The sequence below is a fragment of the Sus scrofa genome, chromosome 3 (genome assembly GCF_000003025.6).
Source record: "Sus scrofa isolate TJ Tabasco breed Duroc chromosome 3, Sscrofa11.1, whole genome shotgun sequence".
Lineage (NCBI taxonomy): Eukaryota > Metazoa > Chordata > Mammalia > Artiodactyla > Suidae > Sus > Sus scrofa.
Window position 1 is genome coordinate 46,926,805 of NC_010445.4, and position 23,945 is coordinate 46,950,749.

The 23,945-nt window shown below is 47.5% G+C and overlaps 1 protein-coding gene and 1 long non-coding RNA gene across 3 annotated transcripts in view; one reads left to right on the top strand and one right to left on the bottom strand.

Annotated features, from left to right (window-relative positions):
- On the bottom strand, positions 1,385–2,224 carry LOC110259970. The gene is made up of 2 exons (XR_002342509.1): positions 2,091–2,224; positions 1,385–1,823 (listed from the first exon to the last, which is right to left on the bottom strand). It is a non-coding gene; the product is annotated as an uncharacterized LOC110259970 (long non-coding RNA).
- The window catches only part of SNRNP200 (small nuclear ribonucleoprotein U5 subunit 200), a 31,355-nt gene continuing 9,671 nt past the window's right edge, over positions 2,262–23,945 (top strand). The window contains exons 1-27 of one of the 2 annotated variants that reach the window (XM_021087098.1): positions 2,262–2,465; positions 2,932–3,095; positions 5,992–6,163; positions 7,206–7,398; positions 7,889–7,944; positions 10,772–10,870; positions 11,235–11,387; positions 11,493–11,592; positions 11,769–11,905; positions 12,745–12,828; positions 12,922–13,095; positions 13,371–13,508; positions 13,715–13,870; positions 14,456–14,626; positions 16,140–16,333; positions 16,831–16,954; positions 17,938–18,087; positions 18,305–18,415; positions 19,242–19,373; positions 19,527–19,715; positions 20,704–20,901; positions 21,573–21,725; positions 21,838–21,918; positions 22,203–22,286; positions 22,906–23,012; positions 23,324–23,442; positions 23,710–23,864. In XM_021087098.1, coding sequence (XP_020942757.1) covers positions 2,421–2,465; positions 2,932–3,095; positions 5,992–6,163; positions 7,206–7,398; positions 7,889–7,944; positions 10,772–10,870; positions 11,235–11,387; positions 11,493–11,592; positions 11,769–11,905; positions 12,745–12,828; positions 12,922–13,095; positions 13,371–13,508; positions 13,715–13,870; positions 14,456–14,626; positions 16,140–16,333; positions 16,831–16,954; positions 17,938–18,087; positions 18,305–18,415; positions 19,242–19,373; positions 19,527–19,715; positions 20,704–20,901; positions 21,573–21,725; positions 21,838–21,918; positions 22,203–22,286; positions 22,906–23,012; positions 23,324–23,442; positions 23,710–23,864 — 3,639 coding nt within the window. In that variant the 5' untranslated portion in view covers positions 2,262–2,420. Of the gene's footprint in view, positions 2,598–2,931; positions 3,096–5,991; positions 6,164–7,205; positions 7,399–7,888; positions 7,945–10,771; positions 10,871–11,234; positions 11,388–11,492; positions 11,593–11,768; positions 11,906–12,744; positions 12,829–12,921; positions 13,096–13,370; positions 13,509–13,714; positions 13,871–14,455; positions 14,627–16,139; positions 16,334–16,830; positions 16,955–17,937; positions 18,088–18,304; positions 18,416–19,241; positions 19,374–19,526; positions 19,716–20,703; positions 20,902–21,572; positions 21,726–21,837; positions 21,919–22,202; positions 22,287–22,905; positions 23,013–23,323; positions 23,443–23,709; positions 23,865–23,945 lie in introns of both variants that reach the window. The other variant, XM_021087099.1, reaches the window with a different exon arrangement.

The window sequence follows — 23,945 nt, forward strand, 5'->3', positions numbered from 1 at the left end:
TCTTATGTAGGGCACCTTAGTTCTCTCTTTGACTTGCCTTCACCAAGACCCCCTAGTCTTACCCTTTCCAATAAGAAGGTTCATGACGTTTTTCCTGAGTGTTTCCCCCAAGAGAAGAACCCCCTTCTCTGATGTAAACAGTGCCTCTTCTCCAGAGTGAAGAAGCATAGCTAGCATGTTTTCTAAATCACAATATTTTTCTTCCTGTACGTACATTTTGATGTGACAATCCTCTCTTGCCTGCAGCCTCTTCACGTGGGAAGCTGAGCTACTCTATCTCTAAAGCTTCTTCAAGTTCTGATGTCCAATCCACCTAACTTAATAACTGGAAGATTACATTTCATTGTGCCTGCTTAGAGAGGGAAAGGGAGGATGGGGGAAATTTCCTTTTTCCTTGCTTCACAGATTTGCTAGTGGCCCAGGCTTGACCTGTGAACACAAGTACCAGTCCTGCAGAAATGCAGAGCAGAATCCCTAATATGCTTTTCAGACCCTTTGGTGTCAGATGGGTGAACCACAGCATGACCATGGAATAAAAGTCAGTCCTGAGGATTTGCTTTTTTTGGCGGGGGGCGCTGTCCCACAGCATATGGACTTCCCTGGTCAGGGATCACAACCACAGCAACACTGGATCCTTAACCCACTGTGCCAGGCCAGGATGGAACCTGCATCTTAGCGCTCCCAAGATGCTGCTAATCCCATTGTGCCACAAGGGGAACTCTGGTCTTGAGGATTCAAATTCAAGTTACCTTCAGTGAGCCCCTATCTGAGTCAGGCACTTTGCTGGTACTTTGTGTGTGTCTTTTTAGGGCCTCATCTAAAGCATATGGAAATTCCCAGCCTAGGGGTGAAATCAGAGCTAAAGTTGCCGGCCTATGCCACAGCCATGGCAATGCAGGATCTGAGCCATGTCTGCGATCTGCACCACAGGTCACGGCAACACTGGGTCCTGACCCACTGAGAAAGGCCAGGGATTGAACCCGAATCCTCATGGATCCTAGTTGGGTTCATTACTGCTGAGCCATGATGGGAACCCCTGCTGGTGCTTTTAAACACACTATCTCATTTACCAAAAGACCTAAGAGGAAAGTTTTACTGCCTCAATTTTAAGGATGACAAAATGACACTCACCTAGAAACAAGGCAGCTACTCAAAGTCACAAAGCCACTGAGGAGCAGAGCTGCCACAGAACTTGACTGTCTCTTGGAAGGCCCAGTTATATATACAAAAAACTCTCAGGGCTGCAAACCTCATGCCTACAGGGGCCAAGCAATTACAGGGTCTGTGGGAAGAACATGTGCATCTAATGAAAGTGGCAGTTGCTGATTAGCACCAGGCAAGTCAGCCATGTAAGAAGGTCAGTCCTTTGCTATTTATTTATTTATTTTTTTTTTTTGCTGCACCCTTGGCATGTAGAAGTTCCCAGGCCAGGGATAGAACCTGAGCCACAGCAGAGATAACGCCAGGTCCTAACTGCAAGGCCACCAGGAACTTTCAACAATCCCAGATAGTGAGTCAAACAAAATACTCCTGTAGGGGAAATTTGGACCAGCAGCTGTCGGCCATGGCCATCAGCCATAGAGGATGAATTCCTTTAGCTTCCCTTAATCTTTCAAAAACAAACAAGCTATAACTATTCAGCTATTAGTTGCCATTCCATAGAGCAGAACTCGGGATGGGAAGGCAGGGGATAGGAAGGCAGGAGTGCCTCCAGGGCCCGGATAGGCTTCGTTGTTGGAGAAGAAATTGTTACTGTCTTCAAGGAGTTGGCCTGCCAGGAGGGTAGCTGCTTTCACCGAAGTTCTTCAATCGTGGGGAGGGCCCTGCCGCGTAAAGTGAGACCAGAATGAGAGCTCCGGAGGCATGGGTTTTAGGTGGGACAGGTGGGGAACAGAGCGTTCTTTCAATCGTTCAATATAGAGGAAAAACCCAAGGAAGATATCAGACACAGGCACACAGGTGTTTCAGTTTTCTCAGCCAGAAATGGGGTTCATTAGTTTCTCCTTGCCGGCATAGCTCACAGGACTGTTTCCAGAGGAAGAAGCCGGTAGAAAAGCGCTTGAGACAGGATAGGGGGTAAACAGACGTACGCTTCGCTATGATGTGAGGAGTCTTGGAGGCCGGAGGCCGAGGTGTAAGAAAGTACGGGACGTGGGTCCGGAACCATTGTCTGAGGGTCTCGGAATTCGTCGGTCCAACCAACCGAGCCCATAAGGTCTCAGGAAAGAGGAACGCACACGCCGTAGATACGGTCACCTGCACTTCCGGCGAGCGACCCGGAAGCGGAAGTAAGCTCGTCTCTTTCTCCCTCCATTGCGTCTCTTCTGCGTTGTTTCGGCGCGGCGGTAGCGGATATCCGTGACCGTTGAGAGCGTGCGGTGGGGGAAGAGGAGTGCTGAGACCCCGGAGCAGCGGCGGCCATGGCGGATGTGACCGCCCGTAGCCTGCAGTACGAGTACAAGGCGGTGCGTGCAGGCTCGGCGCAGGGCTCTGGGCTGGGGACCTCGGTGGGGAGCGGGAGTCTGCGGAAGGGAGCTTCTGTCTGAAGGCCTTCGGAAGAACTGCCAAATCAGAGGGGAAGTCAGATCCGGGCGAAGGTGTGGGTACATGATGATAAGACTAATAACCCCACTGGTGTCTGGGACGAGTGGGATGGGCTAAGAGCTCTGCTAGGAGTGTTTGTCCCCTGTCCCCTCAGCGCTTTACCTGCCCTCTTCCGTAAGTCACCCCCAACTTTTCCCAGGTGAGAATTATTGTGGGCAGTGTTAGGAGCAAGGATTGTTCTACCTATTTGATTACCTCTGTCTCACGCGCAATTGTACGATGCTCTTTCTAAGGAAAATATCTTATTCCAACTAATGGTTATCACCTTGTGATAGAGGAATTGGTCCTGCTCACGTCAGAACTTCGATCATATTGTTATCTTTTCAGAACTCGAATCTTGTCCTCCAAGCTGACCGCTCTCTCATTGACCGGACCCGCCGGGATGAACCCACAGGAGAGGTGCTCTCCCTGGTTGGGAAGTTGGAAGGTACCCGTATGGGAGATAAGGCTCAACGGACCAAACCACAGATGCAAGAGGAAAGAAGAGCCAAGTGAGTATAAGGCGAAAATGATTTTTATTCAAATCCAAAGTCCATTTTCTCTTGGTATTTGGGCAGTGTTTTTGCTGAAATGCTTGGTGCAAGGAGACGTAGTGGCATTAAAACTCAGTGAAAGTAAAAACAGAATATAAGAATTGAAAGGTTCTTGGCCTTAACAAGTGTACCTGAGGTGGAAAACAATTTTTAGACCTTTTGCCAGCATGTGTTTCTTGTCCATAGAGAGATCTTAATTTTTTCATGGTATTTTCAAGATTCTTGGTTAACCCTTGTCTCAGTAACTCTTTTCTTCTATTACTAACTTGCCACTCCTACTTCTTTTGTCTTCCCTTGTCCATTTCTATTTTTTCTGTTTTTACATTTTATTTTATTTTTTTAAATTTTATTATGGGGAATTCCCTTCATGGCTCAGTAGTTAATGAACCCGACTAGTGGGTTCAATCCCTGGCCTCGCTCAGTGGGTTAAGGATCTGGCATTGCTGTGGCTGTGGCGCAGGCTGGCAGCTGTAGCACTGATTCAGCCCCTTGCCTGGGAAACTCCATATGCTGTGGATTTGGCCCTGAAAAGGCAAAAGACAAAAAAAAAAAAAAAAAAATTTATTATGGTTGATTTGCAATGTTCTGTCAATTTCTGCTGTATATCTAAGTGACCCAGTCATACATACATGCATAATTCTTTTTCTTATATTATCTTCTATCATGTCCTATCACAAGAGATTGGATATAGTTCCCTGTGCTATACAGCGGCACCTCATTGCTTATTTGTTCTAAATGTAATAGTTTGCATCTCCTAAACCCAAACTCCCAGTCCATCCCACCACTCCCCCCTCCCCCTTGGCAACCAGAAATCTGTTCTTCATGTCTGTGAGTATGTTTCCATACTGTAGATAGGTTCATCTGTGCCATGTTTTAGAGTCCACATGTAACTGATATCATGTGGTATTTGTCTTTCTCTTTCTGACATTTCATTTAGTATGAGGATCTCCATGTTGCCGCAAATGGCATTATTTTATTCTCTTATGGCTGAGTAGTATTCCATTGTGTATATGTACCACATCTTCTTAATCCATTCATCTGTCAGTGGACATTTAGGTTGTTTCCATGTCTTGGCTATTGTGAATAGTGCTGCAGTGAACATAGGGGTGCATGTATCTTTTTGAATTATAGTTTTGTCTGGATATATGCCCAGGAGTGGGATTGTTGGATTATGTGGTGGTTTTCTGTTTAGTTTGCTGAGAAACCTCCATCCTGTTTTCCACAGTAGTTGCACCAATTTACATTCCCGCCAACACTGAAGGAGGGTACCCTTTTCTCCACACCCTCTCCAGCACTTGTTATTTGTTGACTTGTTAATGATGGCCATTCTGACTGGTGTGAGGGGGTACCTCGTTGTAGTTTTGATATGAATTTCTCTGATAATTAATGCTTTTGAGCATTTTTTCATGTGCTTGTTGGCCATCTGTATGTCTTTTTTTTGAGTAAATGTCTATTTAGGTCTTCTGTGATTTTTCAGTTGGGTTGTTTGTTTTTCTTCTACTGAGTTGTTTGTATATTTTGGCGATTAAGCCCTTGTTGGTTGCATCCTTCGCAACTATTTTTTCTTATTCTGTAGGTTTTTTTTTGTTTTTGTTTTTTATGGTTTCCTTTGCTGTGCAGACCAAATTCCACTTTTGTTGTTATAAATATCATTCAAGCATCCATAGTATGAAAGCAGGTGTTTTGTTTTGCTTTCTTTTTGATTTTTTACTTTGGAGGGAGGGCAGTATATTTCCAAAGCTCAAAATCTTTGAGCTTTATCTCATTGTTATCTTTTGACCCTCATCATCTTTGTCTTTCTCCTCTTCCATGATGAAATCACAAAAATTTGTGGGCCCGGTTTTGAGTAAAGCAGTTACGTTTGAAATGAGTTATATATCATTGGTCCTCCAATTTGCAGAATATGTCTTCTTTTCTAGGAATCGATGGCAGTAGATTTCCTTTGGAGTTTTAGTTCACTGACTAGAAGAAGAAAATGTGTCTGAGGGATAAAAAACTAGTTGAAATCCAATCATATAATATTGTCATCAAAGTTAAATTTTTTTTTTTTTTTTTACAAAAACATTTTTATTGGAATCTAAAGACCTGGGCTTGGAATCTGATCTGTCAGTGTGCTATCTCGTCAAATTACTTGAACTACCTTTGTTTTTTGTTTTTTGTTTTTTAACTTGATAATGCCATATGATCGCTTCTTTTCCTTCCCCCACGCCCATCCTACCCATAGGCACCCCTGGTGTGAGATCCTTGGCTCTCTGGGTATCTGTAGAATAAATGCTGTGGCTCCAACTGGCTTCTGGTTGCAGTCCTTGCCAAGTCCAGCCCCAGACCCCTGAACTTCAGGAATAATGGCTCAGGACTTACATGTAGAGGTGGCCCACAGAATGGGGGGTGAGATGAAGAGAAACGTTCAGCATTTAATGGAAGATGATTCATGGGATTGTTGGAGGCAGAGAGAATCTTCTTGGAGCCTCTTGTAGGAAAACCTTTCCATTTCTTAGGCCCATATCCCTCTTCCTCTTGGTGTGCAGATTGGGTGTAGGTCAGAAGCATTCTTTGGTATAGGAGGGATTTAGGGTAGGCATTTTTTTTAAATGAGTGAGGAGGATGTCTCATTGTAAGATTTAGTGCATCTAGTGAGAGACTAACAGAGGACTCCCTTTCTATTACCAGGTCATAAAGAAATTCTCTTGCAGATGACTAAGGCCAAATGGGAATCATTTGCTGGGGTACAGATTTGTGGTTTTAAATATTACCTGTATGTCATGAAGCTAAGGAGAGGAGGGTGGGCTTGCTTTAGTCCTACCTTTGAGAGGGAAGGTTCTGCCTGTTCAGCATCACACTATGTATCCATTAGGCGAAGAAAGCGTGATGAGGACCGACATGACATCAACAAGATGAAGGGTTACACTCTGCTCTCGGAGGGTATCGATGAGATGGTGGGCATCATCTATAAGCCCAAAACCAAAGAGACCCGGGAGACCTATGAAGTGCTACTCAGCTTCATCCAAGCTGCCCTTGGTGACCAGGTGAGGAAGCCAGAGGGGAAAGCTGTGGTTTTGGAGAGGGAGAAAGTTCCACCTGGGGGGCACCAGAAGAACTTTGTCTGTGGATTTTCCTGGGTGGGTCATACCAAAATGCAGAAGTAGCTCATGTTTACTGAGCACTTTATGTGGGATGGCACTTTTATGTGTCTTCTTTCAATCCTCATGCCAGCTCTGTGATTAGGCACTATGAGTAGTTGTTTTTCATTTTATAGAAAAGAAGTGTGAGGTAAAGAATATTTAAGGCATTTTCCCAAGTCACAGAGGTAGCGTTTGACAGAGCTGGGATATGAGCCTGGGTAGTCTGTATTTCAGAATTTCTGTTCAGGAGTTCCCGTCGTGGCGCAGTGGTTAACAAACCCGACTAGGAACCATGAGGTTGCGGGTTTGGTCCGTGCCCTTGCTCAGTGGGTTAATGATCCGGCGTTGCCGTGAGCTGTGGTGTAGATTGCAGACGCGGCTCGGATCCCGCGTTGCTGTGGCTCTGGCGTAGGCTGGCGGCTACAGCTCCGAATCGACCCCTAGCCTGGGAACCTCCATATGCCGCGGGAGCGGCCCAAAGAAATAGCAAAAAGACAAAAAAAAAAAAAAAAAAAGAATTTCTGTTCATAGCGTTATACGTGTGATTAGATTAAGGAACTTTGCGAATCTGTGAGAGACTCTGGTGAGGTGGTTGCCTGAGGAGGCGAAGATGAAGAATTACCAAAAGTTTGGTAGTCTGGAGCAGGATTGCAGAGAGAAATGTGGCCGACTGCTGTGCAAGCTGTGTACACCTTTTTTGGAACCTAATCTTTTTTGGAAACATGGGTCTTCCCTTCAATTGTATGACCCTTGGTGGCACTTTAAAATTAACATTATTGAAAAATGGTCAGAACCTGGTTTGCAGGTTTTACATGGCTCTTCACATCCTGTGGTCACGTAGAGCTGGTCAGTGATGTTCTTTGTCTTAGTTTCACTGTCCTAAAGTGTGTGTGTGTGTGTGTGTGTGTGTGTGTGTGTGTGTGTGTGGTTTTTTTTTTGCCACCAGCCTCGTGATATCCTTTGTGGGGCAGCTGATGAAGTTCTAGCTGTTTTAAAGAATGAGAAGCTTCGGGATAAGGAGAGGAGAAAGGAGATTGATCTGCTGCTGGGTCAGACAGATGATACAAGATACCATGTGCTGGTGAACTTGGGCAAAAAGATCACAGACTATGGTGGAGACAAGGAAATTCAGAATATGGGTAAGTGAGCTCTTTGTGTCCTGACCATGTTAACTAGCTGTTTGTTGACCCCAAATGTGATTTTCTAGCCTTAGTCATTGGAACACTGGAATGTGTCAGTGAGTTCCCATAACCTGCTAGGTGCTCTTGGAGGAGTTACGATAGGTGGACACCAGAATCTCTAGATTCCAGTAGCCATTTCTTACTCTGAGATCCTTTTATTGTATAGAACATAGGAGAAAACAGTAGTGCCTGGGTGTGGGTAGGGAGGGGCTGGGGTGTGCCTGTGATTGTGTGAGCAGAGCAGGGGCTGATCAGAAATTAGCAGATTGGAGCAGATCTTGGTGTTGGTATCGTAGAAAGCACTCACACCTGGATCATTTGTCTGTGAGTCCTGAGACCTTAGTTCTGTCCTGAGAAGGGGCAAGTCAGGCAGTTAGGGAGGAAATTAGCTCCCTCATGTCTCATTTCCCTAACTGTTCCCTGTCCTTTTTTGTGATCATCATTTCAGATGACAACATTGATGAGACATATGGTGTGAATGTACAGTTTGAGTCTGATGAGGAGGTAAGTGATAACAGACCCAATCTATTCTTTCTTTTTTTTTTTTTTTTCCCCCAATTATTGAGATGAGGGGACAACTTCTGGTGTAAAGAAGTTTCCTAACATAAGCTAAGTAAGTTTTATGTTGTCGTATGGGTGTCAGACTCAGGCATAAATACTGTTGTGCCAAAAAATTGTTGCGTTTGACTTGAGATTTAATAAAGCAAATGTAATAATAGATAAAGATAATGATAAACCAAGGGGATCAGCAAAAAGAAGGAGAAGGTAAGTACAATATACATTTCATTGAGGGAAGGTGCTGTCATTCCCACTGCAGTTTAACTTTATTGGGATAATTTCCTTCTTTTCTAGTCCTGCGTCCTATTGCCAGTTTCTGAAGACTGCACATTTGCCCAAGAGCCTGGGCATATTTTTTACATGATTAAGTAACAGATGCAGCAACCACTGAAGTTTGCCATTTAATTAGAATTTATAGTATGGGAGGTCCCATCATGGTGCAGTGGTTAACAAATCTGACTGGAACCATGAAGTTGCAGGTTTGATCCCTGGCCTTGCTCAGTGGGTTAAGGATCCGGCATTGTGGTAAGCTGTGGTGTAGATTGCAGACGCATCTCGGATCCTGCATTGCTGTTGCTCTGTTGTAGGCCGGCAGCTATAGTTCTAATGAGACCCCTAGCCTGGGAACCTCCATATGCCATAGGAAACCGCCCTAGAAAAGACAGGAAAAAAAAAAAAAACTTTTAGTATGTGTGACTGTGTCACCTTGCTGTACAGTAGAAAGTTGACAGAACACTGTAAACCAGCTATAATGGAACAAAATACAAATCATTATAAAAAAAAAACAAAGAATTTTTAGATGTAACAAATAGGAGCAAGCGGAGCACTTGAAAAAACATGTCAAGTTTTTTTTGTTTGTTTGTTTGTTTGTTTTTTGCTTTTTAGGGCTGAACCAACAGCATATGAAGTTCCCAGGCTAGGGGTCGAAATCAGAACTACAGCCTGCTGGCCTATACTGCAGCCACAGCAACTTGGGATCCAAACTGCGTCTGAGACCTACACCACAGCTCACAGCAATGCCGGATCCCCCACCCACTGATCAAGGCCAGGGATTGAACCAGCATCTTCGTGAATCCTAGTCAGGTTCATTATTACTGAGCCACGACGGGAACTCCGAAAAAATGTGCAAAATTGCCTAGAGTTCTCAATGGATGTTTGGCTCCTGAAAGATAAAAATGTCAGCTTCAGAATATCATAAACTGGGACAGGAAGAATGGGTTGCACAGGAGAGTCAGAGGAAAGAGCACCAAACTGGGAGCCAGGGGGGCTGAATTTTGGTCTTGTATTGGGCAGGCCTTTTTTTCCCCCACATCTGCGACATTTGGAAGTTCCTGGGCCAGGGATCAAATCTGAGCTGCAGCTTCGACGTACACCACGGCTGCAGCAATGTCAGGCAGGTCTTTTTGCCATTTCTTGGGCTGCTCCCTCAGTATATGGAGGTTCCCAGGCTAGGGGTATAATCGGAACTATAGCTGCCAGCCTATGCCAGAGCCACAGCAACGCAGGATCCGAGCCGCGTCTGCAACCTACACCACAGCTCACAGCAATGCCGGATCATTAACCCACTGAGCAAGGGCAGGGACCGAACCCGCAACCTCATGGTTCCTAGTCGGATTCGTTAACCACTGCGCCACGACGGGAACTCCCAGGCAGGTCTTTTTGTGTCTGTTTCCATCTGTCAAGTGAGGTGATTGAATATAGGTGACTGCTGGAGTTTCTGTCATGGCTCAGCGGAAATGAGTCTTTCATCTATGAGGACGCAGGTTTGATCCTTGGCCTCACTCAGTGGGTAAAGGAGCTGGTGTTGCCGTGAGCTGTGGTGTAGGTTGCAGACTTGGCTCGGATCTAGTGTTGCTGTGGCTGTGGTATAGGCCGGCGGCTATAGCTCCTATTTGACTCCTAACCTGGGAGCCTCCTTAAGCTGTGGGTGCAGCCCTAAAAAGACAAAAAGAAAAATAGGTGACTGTTGAACCCTTCCCTGCAATAGAGTTGGTTTATTAGGGGTTTATGATTTTAAGTAGCAACAGACTAAAAGAAAACTTTGCTTGTAGCATTCATTTATTGAACAAATACTAATTATTTTCTTGTTTTAGGAGGGTAGGACATTCAACAGTTGATAGCTTGATTTATAACTTTGAAATATTTAGATGTGTGCTATGAGAGCATGCTCTTTATTAAGGACCTACTTTTAATGTGGCGCCGTGCTCAGTATGCAGTACAATGTGAGCCGGCTTGTGAGTAAGGGCAGTAGTGATCCAGCCAAGTGTGTTCTCTACATTTCAGGATTACTGTGTGCTATCCCAAGTGTGCTTTTTTTCTTTCCTTCTTTCCTTCCTTCCTTCCTTCCTCCCTCCCTCCCTCTCTTTCTTTCTTTGTTTTGTCTTTTTACGGTTGCACCCTCGGCAAATGGGAGGTTCCCAGGCTAGGGGTTGAATCAGAGCTGCAGCTCTTGGCCTACACCACAGCCAACTGCAGGGCCGAATCCTTAACCCACTGAGTGAGGCCAGGGATCAAACCTGCATCCCCATGGATCCTAGTTGGGTTTGTTAACCACTGAGCCATGAAGGGAACTCCCCCAAGTGTGCTTCTTCTAGGTCTTTCTGCTACATGTACTCTGGAATGAGGCTGACTCTGATTCCCATAGGCTGTTGGTTCCACTGCAGAGCCTTTGCTCTAACCGTGGAGCTTATTTTAAGTGACTCAAGGGAGAGGTTCTATGGTGATGCCAGGATCAGCTCCAGATCATGAGTTGGGGTTGGGGCCCTTTCTGCAGGAAGGCGATGAAGATGTGTATGGAGAGGTTCGAGAAGAGGCGTCTGACGATGACATGGAAGGGGACGAGGCGGTGGTGCGTTGCACCCTCTCGGCGAATGTGAGTACAGCTTGCTCTTGCCAGCTGCTGCAGGGCAGGTTATTTCTGGGTGCAGCATTTCTTTCCCAGACATAGGTCCTGTTAACATAGTAGCTACTGAGCTACCTTTTTATAGGGTGAGCTGTAATAAATGCCTAGTGTCTTGATTTCTGTGAACTTTCAGTTGTTGCCCTCCTTCCCAAAGGCATGTGTTAATGAAATCTTAGTTTGGGGTACTCGTGAACTCAGTATAGCAGAATCTCCCCCCTCCACCCCCCCATGGCTATGGGTGGCCCTCAGAACTCAGTTGTATGATGATGAGACAGCACTTGGGGCAGAGGGAGGCACTGTGAGCTGGTGAGCTCAGTGCCTGGTCACTTTGTAGCTCGTGGCCTCAGGGGAACTGATGAGTTCCAAGAAGAAGGATTTGCACCCTCGGGATATCGATGCCTTTTGGCTACAGCGGCAGCTCAGTCGCTTCTATGATGATGCCATTGTGTCGCAGAAGAAGGCAGATGAAGTGTTGGAAATTTTGAAGGTATGGTCGGGATAATGTTTCTGTGTTCAGTGTATCTTAGCAGATGGAACAGTGTGGAAAGCAAATGGCTGTGTTCTTAATCATGGTGTTACCTTCTCTGTGCAGACGGCCAGTGACGATCGGGAATGTGAGAACCAGTTGGTTCTGCTCCTTGGCTTCAACACTTTTGATTTTATTAAGGTCTTGAGGCAGCACAGGATGATGAGTGAGTACATGAAGGACCCTTCTGTGGTGTATACATGCATGCGTGATGGTGGTTGTGTTGTTTTCACAGCCTTGCCACTTGTTTCATTTATTTTTCTTTCTGCCCCAAGGTTGAAGGTTGATTTTTATCTCATTCCCTCCTTCTCATCTTCCCTTTCTTCCTTTTGCTGTTGGCAGTCTTATACTGTACCTTGCTGGCCAGTGCACAGAGTGAGGCTGAAAAGGAAAGGATCATGGGCAAGATGGAAGCCGACCCGGAGCTGTCCAAGTTCCTCTACCAGCTCCATGAAACGGAGAAGGAGGACCTGATCCGGGTGAGGGCTGGCTTGGTTTGTCTGATTCCTAAACTAGAGTGTTTGCTTTGGGAAAGAGACATTAGAAGATGGCAGCATATGGAGTTCCCGTTGTGGTGCAGTGGTTAAGAATCCGACTAGGAACCATGAGGTTGTGGGTTCGATCCCTGGCCTTGCTCAGTGGGTTAAGGATCCAGCGTTGCCGTGAGCTGTGGTGTAGGTCACGGACGTGGCTCGGATCCTGTGTTGCTGTGGCTCTGGCGTAGGCTGGGCAGCTACAGCTCCGATTGGACCCTTAGCCTTGGACCCTCCATGTGCCGTGGGAGCAGTCCTAGAAAAGGCAAAGAGACAAAAAAAAAAAAAAAAGATGGAAGATGGCAGTATAAAGCTAAATTTCTACCAAAGAGGACACTGAATAAAATAAATTTTTCTCTGAATCCTTTGAGGTTGGTCCTTCGTACAGATTGGAATCAGCACTTTCACGCTGGTGTGGTTGCGAGACCACAGGCCTGCTCTTGTCTTCCCCAGCACGTGGGCCTTTGCCATTTGTTTATACAATAAGTCCTGGTGTCTGTGGTCAGTATAGGAACAGAACACGTTTTCTGAACACAGAGCCCACACCCCTGTCCCTCAAGGATAGCCCTTGATGTTGAATGTTGATTGTTGAATGTCGACTCTTGAAATCCCAGGACTATGTATTGTCCCTTGAGAATGGTTCGATTTCATCATTCTGGTGGTCCCTGTGACAACTGTCTGAAGGTAAAGTGTCTGCAAGTCCAGCTCAGCTCAGGGACTGCGGAGGACAGGAAGCTGGAATGGTGATGACTCGTTGGCATTCTTTCTCTCTGTCCCCATCACAGGAGGAGAGGTCCCGGAGAGAGCGAGTACGTCAGTCCCGGATGGACACAGACCTGGAGACCATGGATCTGGACCAGGGTGGAGAGGTGGGGATCAGGGCCGTTTCCGAGGTGGGGGGGCAGGGACTCGAGTGCTTGGCTTGCTCATGTCCTTTGTGTTTTGTCTTTCGTACTCCCCAGGCCCTGGCTCCGAGACAGGTTCTGGACTTGGAGGACCTAGTTTTTACCCAGGGGAGCCACTTCATGGCCAACAAACGCTGTCAGCTTCCTGATGGGTCCTTCCGGCGCCAGCGCAAGGGCTACGAAGAGGTGCATGTGCCTGCTCTCAAGCCCAAGCCCTTCAGCTCAGAAGAAGTAAGTGAATCACCTTTCTCAGTTTTCTACTCAGTTTGTCTCCCATGCAGTTTGGATTTGAACTGATTGGACAAAATGAGGCCTTGTCTCATAGATAGTTTATTCTGGAAGTGCTACGGTTTTCCCATGTTGCTTTTGTGCCCTGGGGATGATGTTATCTCTCTGCTCTGGCCCTCAGTAGAGATTTAGGCGGGGAGGTTGCCAGCAGTACAGTCTCTCAAAAACTGTCTGCTCAAGGGTGCTGCTAACGTGATGTCCATGACATTTTTTTCTAGCAACTGCTTCCAGTGGAGAAGCTGCCCAAGTATGCCCAGGCTGGATTTGAGGGCTTCAAAACGCTGAATCGGATCCAGAGTAAACTCTACCGTGCTGCTCTGGAGACAGATGAGAACCTGCTGCTGTGCGCTCCAACCGTAAGCACTGCCCGCCCCCTTTCCCTGGTGTGTATATACTTTGGGTGGCGAGCTTGTTCATCTCACCCTAAATCTCTTATTTGGTGGAAGAGGTGTTAAGTGGTAGGATAAAGTTACCAGGCCACAGTCCGTGTTGGTGATAAGCCCGTGGCAGTGGGGCAGCGAGCATGACGTGGTGCACAGGCCTTGTCTTTGCCCTCTCTTAGGGTGCCGGCAAGACCAACGTGGCCCTGATGTGCATGCTCCGAGAGATAGGGAAGCACATCAACATGGACGGCACCATCAATGTGGACGACTTCAAGATCATCTACATCGCTCCCATGCGGTCTTTGGTGCAGGAGATGGTGGGCAGTTTCGGAAAGGTAAGAGGGTCGAACCTTCCTCCAGAAGACACTGAGTGCAGCTGTCACAGTATTGTCGACAATATTGAAATTTGATGCTTCTCTGCTTCTTATATTAGGGCATTTCTGCAATGTATCCTGTAGTTGGTTTTTGTTTTTTTCCTCTTTCAAAGATAGAACTTGACACAAATACAGAGTGATTCTGAAGCAAAAATGTCCTGGATCCGTTCTGGGCTGTTACAAAGGTTTACACTCCCTATCCTCTCCAGAGCAGTTTCCTGCAGTTGGTATCATTCACATATTGGAGTATTTATGAAACATTCACATAGATGGTTGATAATAGACCTAGTCTTATTCCAAGTCTCTTGTCTACAAGCTTCCATTTCGCCCTTTCGTGTGCAGAGCTCACAGAGGCTTTTTCTGCTCTCTCAGCCTGGTGTAAATCCGGATATGTTTTAGAAGTAAACGTTCATACGATCCAGTGAATACACCTCTTTTCCTGTTGGGTTGATACCTACCTTTAATATCCCACACTCAAGCCTTCACAAAGAGTGTGTCAAAGCCCCCTCTGAGCATTCTTGCCTCATGTGCCCTTCCTCCACCCAGCGCCTGGCCACCTACGGCATCACTGTTGCAGAATTGACTGGCGACCACCAGCTGTGCAAGGAGGAGATCAGCGCCACTCAGATCATCGTCTGCACTCCTGAAAAGTGGGACATCATCACCCGCAAGGGCGGGGAGCGCACCTACACCCAGCTCGTGCGGCTCATCATCCTAGTGAGCAGGGGTTTGAACCCTGAACTTCTTTGGCCTTTTCTCCAGGCGCTAGGCTTTGTAGTGGCAGCTGATGTCAGTGTGGCTTTTAATCCTAAGTGAGAATCTGCACCAAATTGAAGTACTTCCCAATAGGTGCACAGTGTTTGCCATATTGGTCTTTATGTCTTTTATGTCTGAAATTTTTGAAACAATGTGAACCAAAAAAACCTGGTTGTGTCCTCCCAAAACGAAGGGTTTTATAAATAAATGATCCATTCTCAGAAGGAATGAGTAAGGAGTCAGGACACTGTGTTCCATGCACACAGAAGGCTCTGGGGAGGAATGATAGTCTAATAGTTTCTTTAGGTTGTCTGAGAAAGCAGGAAGGAGAGCTTGCATGCTGATTTTCAGCATTCTAGAGCAGGGGCTGGCAATCTGTGGCTGCTGGGTTTTTGTTTTTTGTTTTTGGCATTTGGAAGTTCCCAGGCCAGGGATCGAGCCTGTGCCACAGAGGTGACAACACCAGATCCTTAACCTGCTGCACCACTAGGGAACTCCAGTAGTTTTTGTTTTTTTTTATTGAAACACAGCCATAATAATTTGTTTATGTGTTCTTTATAGCCGCTTTTGTGCTACAGTGACAGAGTTGAGTATTTGTAATGGAGTGGATGGCCTAAAGTCTAAAATACTTTCTGGCCCTTGAAGAAAAAGTTTTCCAACCCCTGCTTTAGAGCCTGCTACTTCAAGTCATTTTAGAATTGCAGAGTCTGGCCCCACCCCCACTGACTGAAATAAAATCTGAAATTTTTTTTTTTCTTTTTTGCTTTTTAGGTGTGTACCTGCAACATATGGAGGTTTCCAGGCTAGGGGTCGAATCACAGCTACAGCTGCTGGCCTATGCCACAGCCACAGCAACATCAGATCTGAGCCATGTCTGTGATCTACACCGTAGCTCATGGCAACTCCGGATCCTTAACCCACTGAGCAAGGCCAGGGGTCGAACCCTCAACCTCATGGTTCCTGTTTCCGCTGTGCCATGACTGGAACTGCACAATCTGCATTTTAATAAGGCCTCCTGTTTGCTCATGTTGTTTGCATGCTGAAATTTGAGAAGCACTGCCTTAGTCTGTGTGCATTTATTTGATGTGTTAAGTCTTTCCTTTTGGTAAAGATAAATGCTCAGAGGTATAATAACCTTTTTTGATATAGATATGGTCTGCTGGGAAGCTTTTTAGTAAATAAATTATCCTTTGAGTAAAGTTACAAACTCATTGCTTGAAGTATCAGATTTTCTTACCATAAAGCATTGTCTCATTGAAGTGTGTATAGCAAAGCTGCTCATGGTTGGAGCATGTTATTTTCTTGGGTAGTTCATGGTAAATATTGTCTCATTCTTTGGGTTTCTTTGGCTTGGGATCCCTTTTGTCTTCATTACTTGTCATGTCAGTTATGTTCCTACAGAGAGGGACTGCCATCAGGAAAGGGGGACACATTTCTCTAGTCCCATGTTATTTGTTGGTCTCCCATTCCTTAGGATGAGATCCATCTTCTCCATGATGACAGAGGTCCCGTCTTAGAGGCCTTGGTGGCCAGGGCCATCCGGAACATTGAGATGACCCAAGAGGATGTCAGACTCATTGGTCTTAGCGCCACCCTCCCCAACTATGAAGATGTGGCAACCTTTCTGCGTGTCGATCCTGCCAAAGGCCTCTTCTACTTTGACAACAGGTATGAGAAAAGACTGGGAGAAGTTTAACCAGGTGACCTGCATGGTGTCCTTCCCCTTTACCAAGGAGCTCTGTTAGACTGGGTTTTAGAAGGGCCTTTGGGGTTGGTTTTGTTGTTGTTGTTGTTGTTTTTAAAAGATGCACCTGCAGCATATGGAAATTCCCCAGACTAGGAGTTGAATTGGAGATAAGAGCTGTAGTTGCCAGCCTATACCACAGCCATAGCAATGTGGGATCTGAGCCTTATCTGTGGCCTACACCACAGCTCAAGGCAATGCCAGATCCTTAACCCACTGAGCGAGGCCAGGGATCAAACCTGAGTCCTTGTGGATCCTAGTCGGGTTTGTTATCACTGAGCCACGACAGGCACTCTGGGCCTTTGGGTTTTAAAGTGGTGTGAAGCCAAAGAAGAATATCGCTCCTTGGTAGTGAAAAGGACTGTTTTGTCTTCAGTATTTTGTGCCAAAACCTTCATTGTCTAACTGTTGAACCTTCTAGCTTCCGCCCAGTGCCTCTGGAACAGACTTATGTAGGCATCACAGAGAAAAAAGCAATCAAGCGTTTCCAGATCATGAATGAAATTGTCTATGAAAAAATTATGGAACATGCTGGGAAAAATCAGGTCTGTTGTGGCTTCTTGTTAACTCTTGAATTATCTTATTTTGAATCTTTAAATGATTTTTATTTATTCTATTAGATATAGTTCCCTGCTATACAGCAGGATCTCATTGCTTATCCATTCCAAAGGCAATAGTTTGCATTTACTAACCCCAGACTCCCAGTCCATCCCACTCCCTCCCCCATTCTTTTGAATTTTTGACTTACTGATAATCAGGCAAGACTGATGAAGATAAATAGAAAAGACTGACAGAATTCACCAGTACCAGTAATGAAATGGGATGTTACTACCGAATCTGTAGCTTTTAAAAGGATAATAAAAGAATACTATGAACAACTTTACTTATAAATCTGTCATCCTAAAAACATAAGTAGATTCCTTGAAAACCACTAAACTACCAGAACAGCCTAGATGAAATAGATTACCTGAATCGTTCTATAACCATGAAAGAAATTGAAGTTGTAATTTAAAAACTCCCAAAAAGAAATCCCCTTGTGGAGATAGTCTGTCTGTTTACGTTGTTAAGGGTTCTTCCATTCGGGTGGCTTGTACCAAAATATAATAAAAATAAAATTAAGAATTAAAAATTAGTGAAAGAGCATTTAACTAGAAAATGTGATAAAAAAATTTTAATTGAACTCCTGGCTTAGAATCTCAGGTGCCTAAATACATGTACTTAATTGAGATTCCCAAATTTGCACCCACATTATGTTTAAACTTGCTATTAAAGTGCAAGAGTTAATTTGGTTTCCCAGTTACAGGACCCTTGTCACCATACTCGGTAGGTTTGTTTGCTTAGGATCTCATCCCATGGGCCCAACTGGTTGTGCCTCAGTGCTTGTTCCCACCATTGCTCCTCTTCAAGCCCTCAGTTTCTGGCCTTATACCGCTGCAGCCTCTGCTTCCTGCTGCTGTTTTCCTGGGGCTGTGAGGGTGGCCGTTGGAGCCGTGTCTCCTGACTGAGGCCACCTGTGGCTTCTCCTCAGGTGCTGGTGTTTGTCCACTCCCGGAAGGAGACTGGGAAGACGGCCAGGGCCATCCGGGACATGTGCCTGGAGAAGGACACGCTGGGTCTCTTTCTGAGAGAGGGCTCAGCCTCCACAGAAGTTCTGCGGACGGAAGCCGAGCAGTGCAAGGTGAGGAGAGGCAGGCCTGGCGCTCAGTCCTTGCTGGTTCTGGCTCAGTCCCAGTTGTTGGGACAGTCCCTCGGACCATATCGTGGGCTCTTTCATGTGGCCCATGGTTATGGGGAATGGTGAGGGGCCAGGCTCACGTGGAGATGTTTGCTTCATCTCTGGGAGAGTTCCCTTGGGAAGCCTTCCCGCATCATCTGTTCTTTTTCTGTTTCCACAGAACCTGGAGCTGAAAGATCTTCTGCCCTATGGCTTTGCCATTCATCACGCAGGCATGACCAGAGTTGACCGGACCCTTGTAGAGGATCTTTTTGCTGATAAACACATTCAGGTGAGGGCGGGTGATGTGCAGACTTAGAAGGCCAGAGACCCTGACAGTGATGCTGTATGTTTGTGCCTGCTTCTGCATTGTTCCCGGCTCAGCTAACCTGGGTCAGAGGCTTGTGCTAGTACAAGTCAGTATTATTTCATTCTGCCTCTCCTGACTGTTCACATCCTGCATGAGGGAGGACAATGAGTGGCTTTATTTAGGAAAGTGTCTGAGAATCGAAGCAAAGCCAGCATGTTGGTGACTCCAGATGTTGTTGGAAAAGGCCTCACAAGGTGAAGACCTTGTTCATTCTCTCTCAGGAGAGTTTGTCCTTTTAATCATCTAGTAACCTTAAGTTGATTCATGTGGGGTCTGCACTTTTGCCTCTTAAGTGTCTCTGGAACCTTGAAATGTTAACTTTTGAATAGACGAGGCACCCCGGGACTCCTTTTGTTTTTAATCTGGTGTTAAGTTGACACGTATGGGACCCACTCAGTGCTGCAAGAAGCTCCGAGGCGGTTGCCTCAAGAATCGAGGGTAGGAGTTCCCGTCGTGGTGCAGTGGTTAATGAATCTGACTAGGAGCCATGAGGTTGCGGGTTCAATCCCCGCCCTTGCTTAGTGGGTTAAGGATCCTGTGTTGCTGTGAGCTGTGGTGTAGGTCGCAGAAGCGGCTCGGATCCCACGTTGCTGTGGCTCTGGTGTAGGCCGGTGGCTACAGCTCCAATTGGACCCCTAGCCTCGGAACTTCCATAAGGCACAGGAGCAGCCCTAGAAAAGACAAAAAAAAGAATCGAGGGTATTAACCCTTGGTGTAATGTCTATTTTCCTTGTTGCTTTGTCTGTAGGTTTTAGTTTCCACAGCAACCCTGGCTTGGGGTGTGAATCTTCCTGCACATACTGTCATCATCAAAGGCACGCAGGTGTACAGTCCAGAGAAGGGGCGCTGGACAGAGCTGGGGGCCCTGGACATTCTGCAGGTATGGAGCTTTTGAGTGGGGACGAGTATGCTATATGTAAAATGCCAGGATGCCCAGAGGATGACAGGTGGAAGGTGAGGTTCTAAAGGTAGAAGCCTGGGATCCAGCCCCGAAGCTCTGTGACCACAGCCCTCTTGCTGCTCTCTGACCCAGATGCTGGGACGTGCGGGACGACCTCAGTATGATACCAAGGGCGAAGGCATCCTCATCACTTCACATGGGGAGCTGCAATACTACCTGTCCCTCCTCAATCAGCAGCTGCCTATTGAGAGCCAGATGGTTGCAAAGCTGCCTGACATGCTCAACGCGGAAATCGTGCTGGGGAATGTCCAGAACGCAAAGGTAGGGGAGGCCCCTTTCCCTGGCGCCTCGTGCCGTCTTCAGAGAGGCCTGGGTTCTGGGAGTGTGGTGATCTTGTGCGTGGTGCTGTGGGCCACCAGCACGTGGGGTCCTCCAACCCTGGGCCTCACGTCTCCTATGTAAGCAGGTTCTCATAAGCTGCTTAGGACTCTTTTTTTTTGAAGGGGGGCGGCGTGCTAAAAGCATGTGGAAGTTCCTGGGCTAGGAATTGAATCCACACCACAGCAGTGACCCGACCTGCTGCAGTGACAATGCCGGCTCCTTAACCTGCTGTGCCATAAGGGAACTCTCAGACTCATGTTTTTTTTTGTTGTTGTTGTTGCTATTTCTTGGGCCGCTCCCACGGCATATGGAGGTTCCCAGGCTAGGGGTTGAATCGGAGCTGTAGCCACCGGCCTACGCCAGAGCCACAGCAACGCAGGATCCGAGCCACGTCTGCAATCTACACCACAGCTCACGGCAATGCCGGATCGTTAACCCACTGAGCAAGGGCAGGGACCGAACCCGCAACCTCATGGTTCCTAGTCGGATTCGTTAACCACTGCGCCACGACGGGAACTCCTCATGTTTTTTAATAATGAAGTATTATAGGAGTTCCTGTTGTGGCTCAGCGGTTAACGAATCTAACCAGTATCCATGAGGATGCAGGTTCGATCCCTGGCCTCGCTCAGTAGGTTAAGGATCCGGCATTGCCGTGAGCTGTGGTGTAGGTCACAGACATAGCTTGGATCCCACATGGCTGTGGCTGTGGAGCAGGCTGGCAGCTACAGCTTAATTTTACCCCTAGCCTGGGAACCTCCATATCCCATGGGTGTGGCCCTAAAAAGCAGAAAAAAAAAAAAAGTATTGTAAATGTTCATAAGACAGCATAATACATGTTCTAATAGGAATTAATTTCCAAGTGTACCCTGGGAGCTTTTCACTGAGACATCAGCCCTCTGTGCTAAGACCCATGATCTGTCTCTTACAGGATGCAGTGAACTGGCTGGGCTATGCCTACCTGTACATCCGAATGCTTCGATCCCCAACCCTCTATGGCATTTCTCATGATGACCTCAAGGGAGACCCCCTGCTGGACCAGCGCCGACTGGACCTGGTTCATACTGCTGCCTTGATGCTGGATAAGAACAATCTGGTCAAGTATGACAAGAAGACGGGCAACTTCCAGGTGAGGGGCTGAGGGCTGGAGGCAAAGATCCCAGCAAAAGTTGTGGCCCCTGGAGACAGTTTTTTAGGTGCTGTCTTTTTTTCTTTTTTCTTTTTTGTCTTTTTTTGCTATTTCTTGGGCTGCTCCCGCGGCATATGGAGGTTCCCAGGCTAGGGGTCGAATCGGAGCTGTAGCCGCCGGCCTCCGCCAGAGCCACAGCAACGTGGGATCTGAGCCGCGTCTGCAACCTACACCACAGCTCACGGCAACGCCGGATCGTTAACCCACTGAGCAAGGGCAGGGACCGAACCCGCAACCTCATGGTTCCTAGTCAGATTCGTTAACCACTGTAGGTGCTTTCTTGATTTGAGTATTACCTGTCTTAATTGCCTGTTGCTTGGGACAGTCGAAAATAAGGTGGCATTGGCCTATGCCCTCTGAACCTAGGAACTTATAAGATGGCATTAAATCTGGCAGTGCTTCCTTTCCGTATCTTGAGCTGTGGTAGCTGAGTCAGCTCTCTTTTCTATGTGGGCATCACTTCCCTGTAGGTCAGTTTATCATGCCATCTCTGTTCACGTGTGTGGCCCAGGGGCTGGTTCTCTGTGTTCATCAGTGGGCACCTCTCGTCTGCGATGAGAGGTTGCCATTTGTCGGTGATCAGTGTTGGATTGAGTCTCCCTTCTTCGTAGGTGACGGAACTGGGCCGTATAGCCAGCCACTACTACATCACCAATGATACAGTGCAGACCTACAACCAGCTGCTCAAGCCCACCCTGAGTGAGATTGAGCTTTTCAGAGTCTTCTCATTGTCCTCAGAGTTCAAGAACATCACTGTGAGAGAGGTGGGTCCACACGGCATGTTGGGAACAGAAGTTGGTACTTACAGCCATGTCACTGGAGGGTTCTCTCCGTGGCCTCCTGGCCTTTCCTTGAGCTGTTTCCTTCTTGTGGTAGGAGGAGAAGCTGGAGCTGCAGAAGTTGCTGGAGAGGGTGCCCATCCCTGTAAAGGAGAGCATCGAGGAACCCAGCGCAAAGGTGAGTCCAGTTCCCCCGCTGGGGATAAGGAACAGGTGGTTTTCCTCATCTTCTAAAAGATGAACCTTGATTTTGGGCTTGGACTTGGTAAGCTGCTTGGTTGTCCTGGTTTCTGCATCCTTCTCATGTGTTCTTTTTACAGGAAGTAACGATTACTTAATGTCTTTCAATCGAGAGCTCTAGAGGGTCTCATCTGGCATGGGTGCCCACAGCAGAAATGCGATTCACTGTCTGGGGCGGTTCAGTGATGGGCCTCCTTCTGGCCAATTTTGATTTTTTTCCAGATCAACGTGCTTCTCCAAGCTTTCATCTCACAGCTGAAGTTGGAGGGCTTTGCTCTGATGGCCGACATGGTGTACGTTACCCAGGTGAGGGCAGGGCGGTGCCTCCTGTGGTGAGTTCCTCTCCTGTGTGCTCTGTCTGCGGTGAACAGTGAGGGAGAGGGGATGCTGAGCCTTCCCTCGATGGCTCGCTGGTGGGTGCACGTGTGCTGTAGCTGCTCTGTCGCACTGATGTTGAGTGTGTGGGAAGGTAAGGCCTTGAGAGGGATGCTGGGGAGGCTCCAGGGGACACAGTGTCTGCTCCCTGCAGAGAAGGCCTTCCCACTGTGGCTGCTGGGCTCATAAATAAACCCAGAAATGGCCAAAGGCTTTATTAGCTCCTCTTTGTCTTTACCTCTCAGGCTAAGTCAGTCCCTAAGACCCTTACTCTTGCTAGAACCCTAAATGCTAAATGAGCTAAAGGCTGTAAAGTCATGCAGTGAGCGGTAGTTGGAAGGCTGTGCTGTGAGCTCGAGCTGCATTTCTCTAACTGTCCTGCGTTCAGTGAGCATCTACTGTTAGTGGGGGTGGGGTGAGGACAGAGAGACTTGGTTTTTGAGTTGGTGTGGCTGGTCACATCAGAGCTTGAGGTAATTAAACCACGTGTGGAGTGGCTTCATTAGGTCTGGGGATGTGGGGACTAACGGGACACGTCGTCTTTCCCCAGTCAGCTGGCCGGTTGATGCGTGCCATCTTTGAAATTGTCCTGAACCGAGGCTGGGCACAGCTGACAGACAAGACCCTGAACCTTTGCAAGATGATTGACAAACGCATGTAAGGGCCAGTGAGCTGGAAGCTGGTGGTGGGGTTGGGGCCTCCAGGCTGAGGTGTGTTGGGGAAGCCTTAGAGCGCATCTGATCATGCCCTGATGCCTGAGCTGTGCACCGGGGTGGATGTTGAGAAGAAGGGCCAGGCCCTTGGGGAAGGCAGGGAGTGGGGCTGATGGGGGCTCCTGTTGGCTCCCAGCTCACCACTGGCAGTCACCATGTCTTTAACCACCATCCTATGTGGGTCTTAAGGCCATAAGGAGGGTGGTTTGCTACAGGCCCCACACAGGGGCTGAAAGCTCTTTGTGTCCCGGATAGGTGGCAGTCCATGTGTCCTCTGCGCCAGTTCCGGAAGCTCCCTGAGGAGGTGGTGAAGAAGATTGAGAAGAAAAACTTCCCTTTCGAGCGTCTGTATGACCTGAATCACAACGAGATAGGTGTGTGGGAAGCCATCATCCCCCTGTTGTGCAGCTCAGACCTCTTTCCGAGGCTGTCTGCTTCCCAGTTCCTAGGCCTGACACCCCGTGCTGACTCAGGCCTAGGCAAGCTCTCTGTCTTGGGGCTTTGAACCCTCTGGGCTCTGCCAAGAGTGACGGGAGAGCCGCCCCCCGGAGTGGAATATGCCTGTTGCCCTCAGTGGCCCTCAGAGCCTGGCTTGGGAGTGCGTGAGAAGGGCCACAGCCCTGTGCTCTGTGTCCTCGTAGGGGAGCTCATCCGCATGCCCAAGATGGGGAAGACCATCCACAAATATGTCCACCTGTTTCCCAAGCTGGAGCTGTCGGTGCACCTGCAGCCGATCACACGCTCCACCCTGAAAGTGGAGCTGACCATCACACCCGACTTCCAGTGGGACGAAAAGGTCAGGTTTTGCTTGACAGGGGACTGGTTTCAGAGCGGGGTTGGAGGTCTGAACCCCCTGGCTCACGTTCCTTTCACCCAT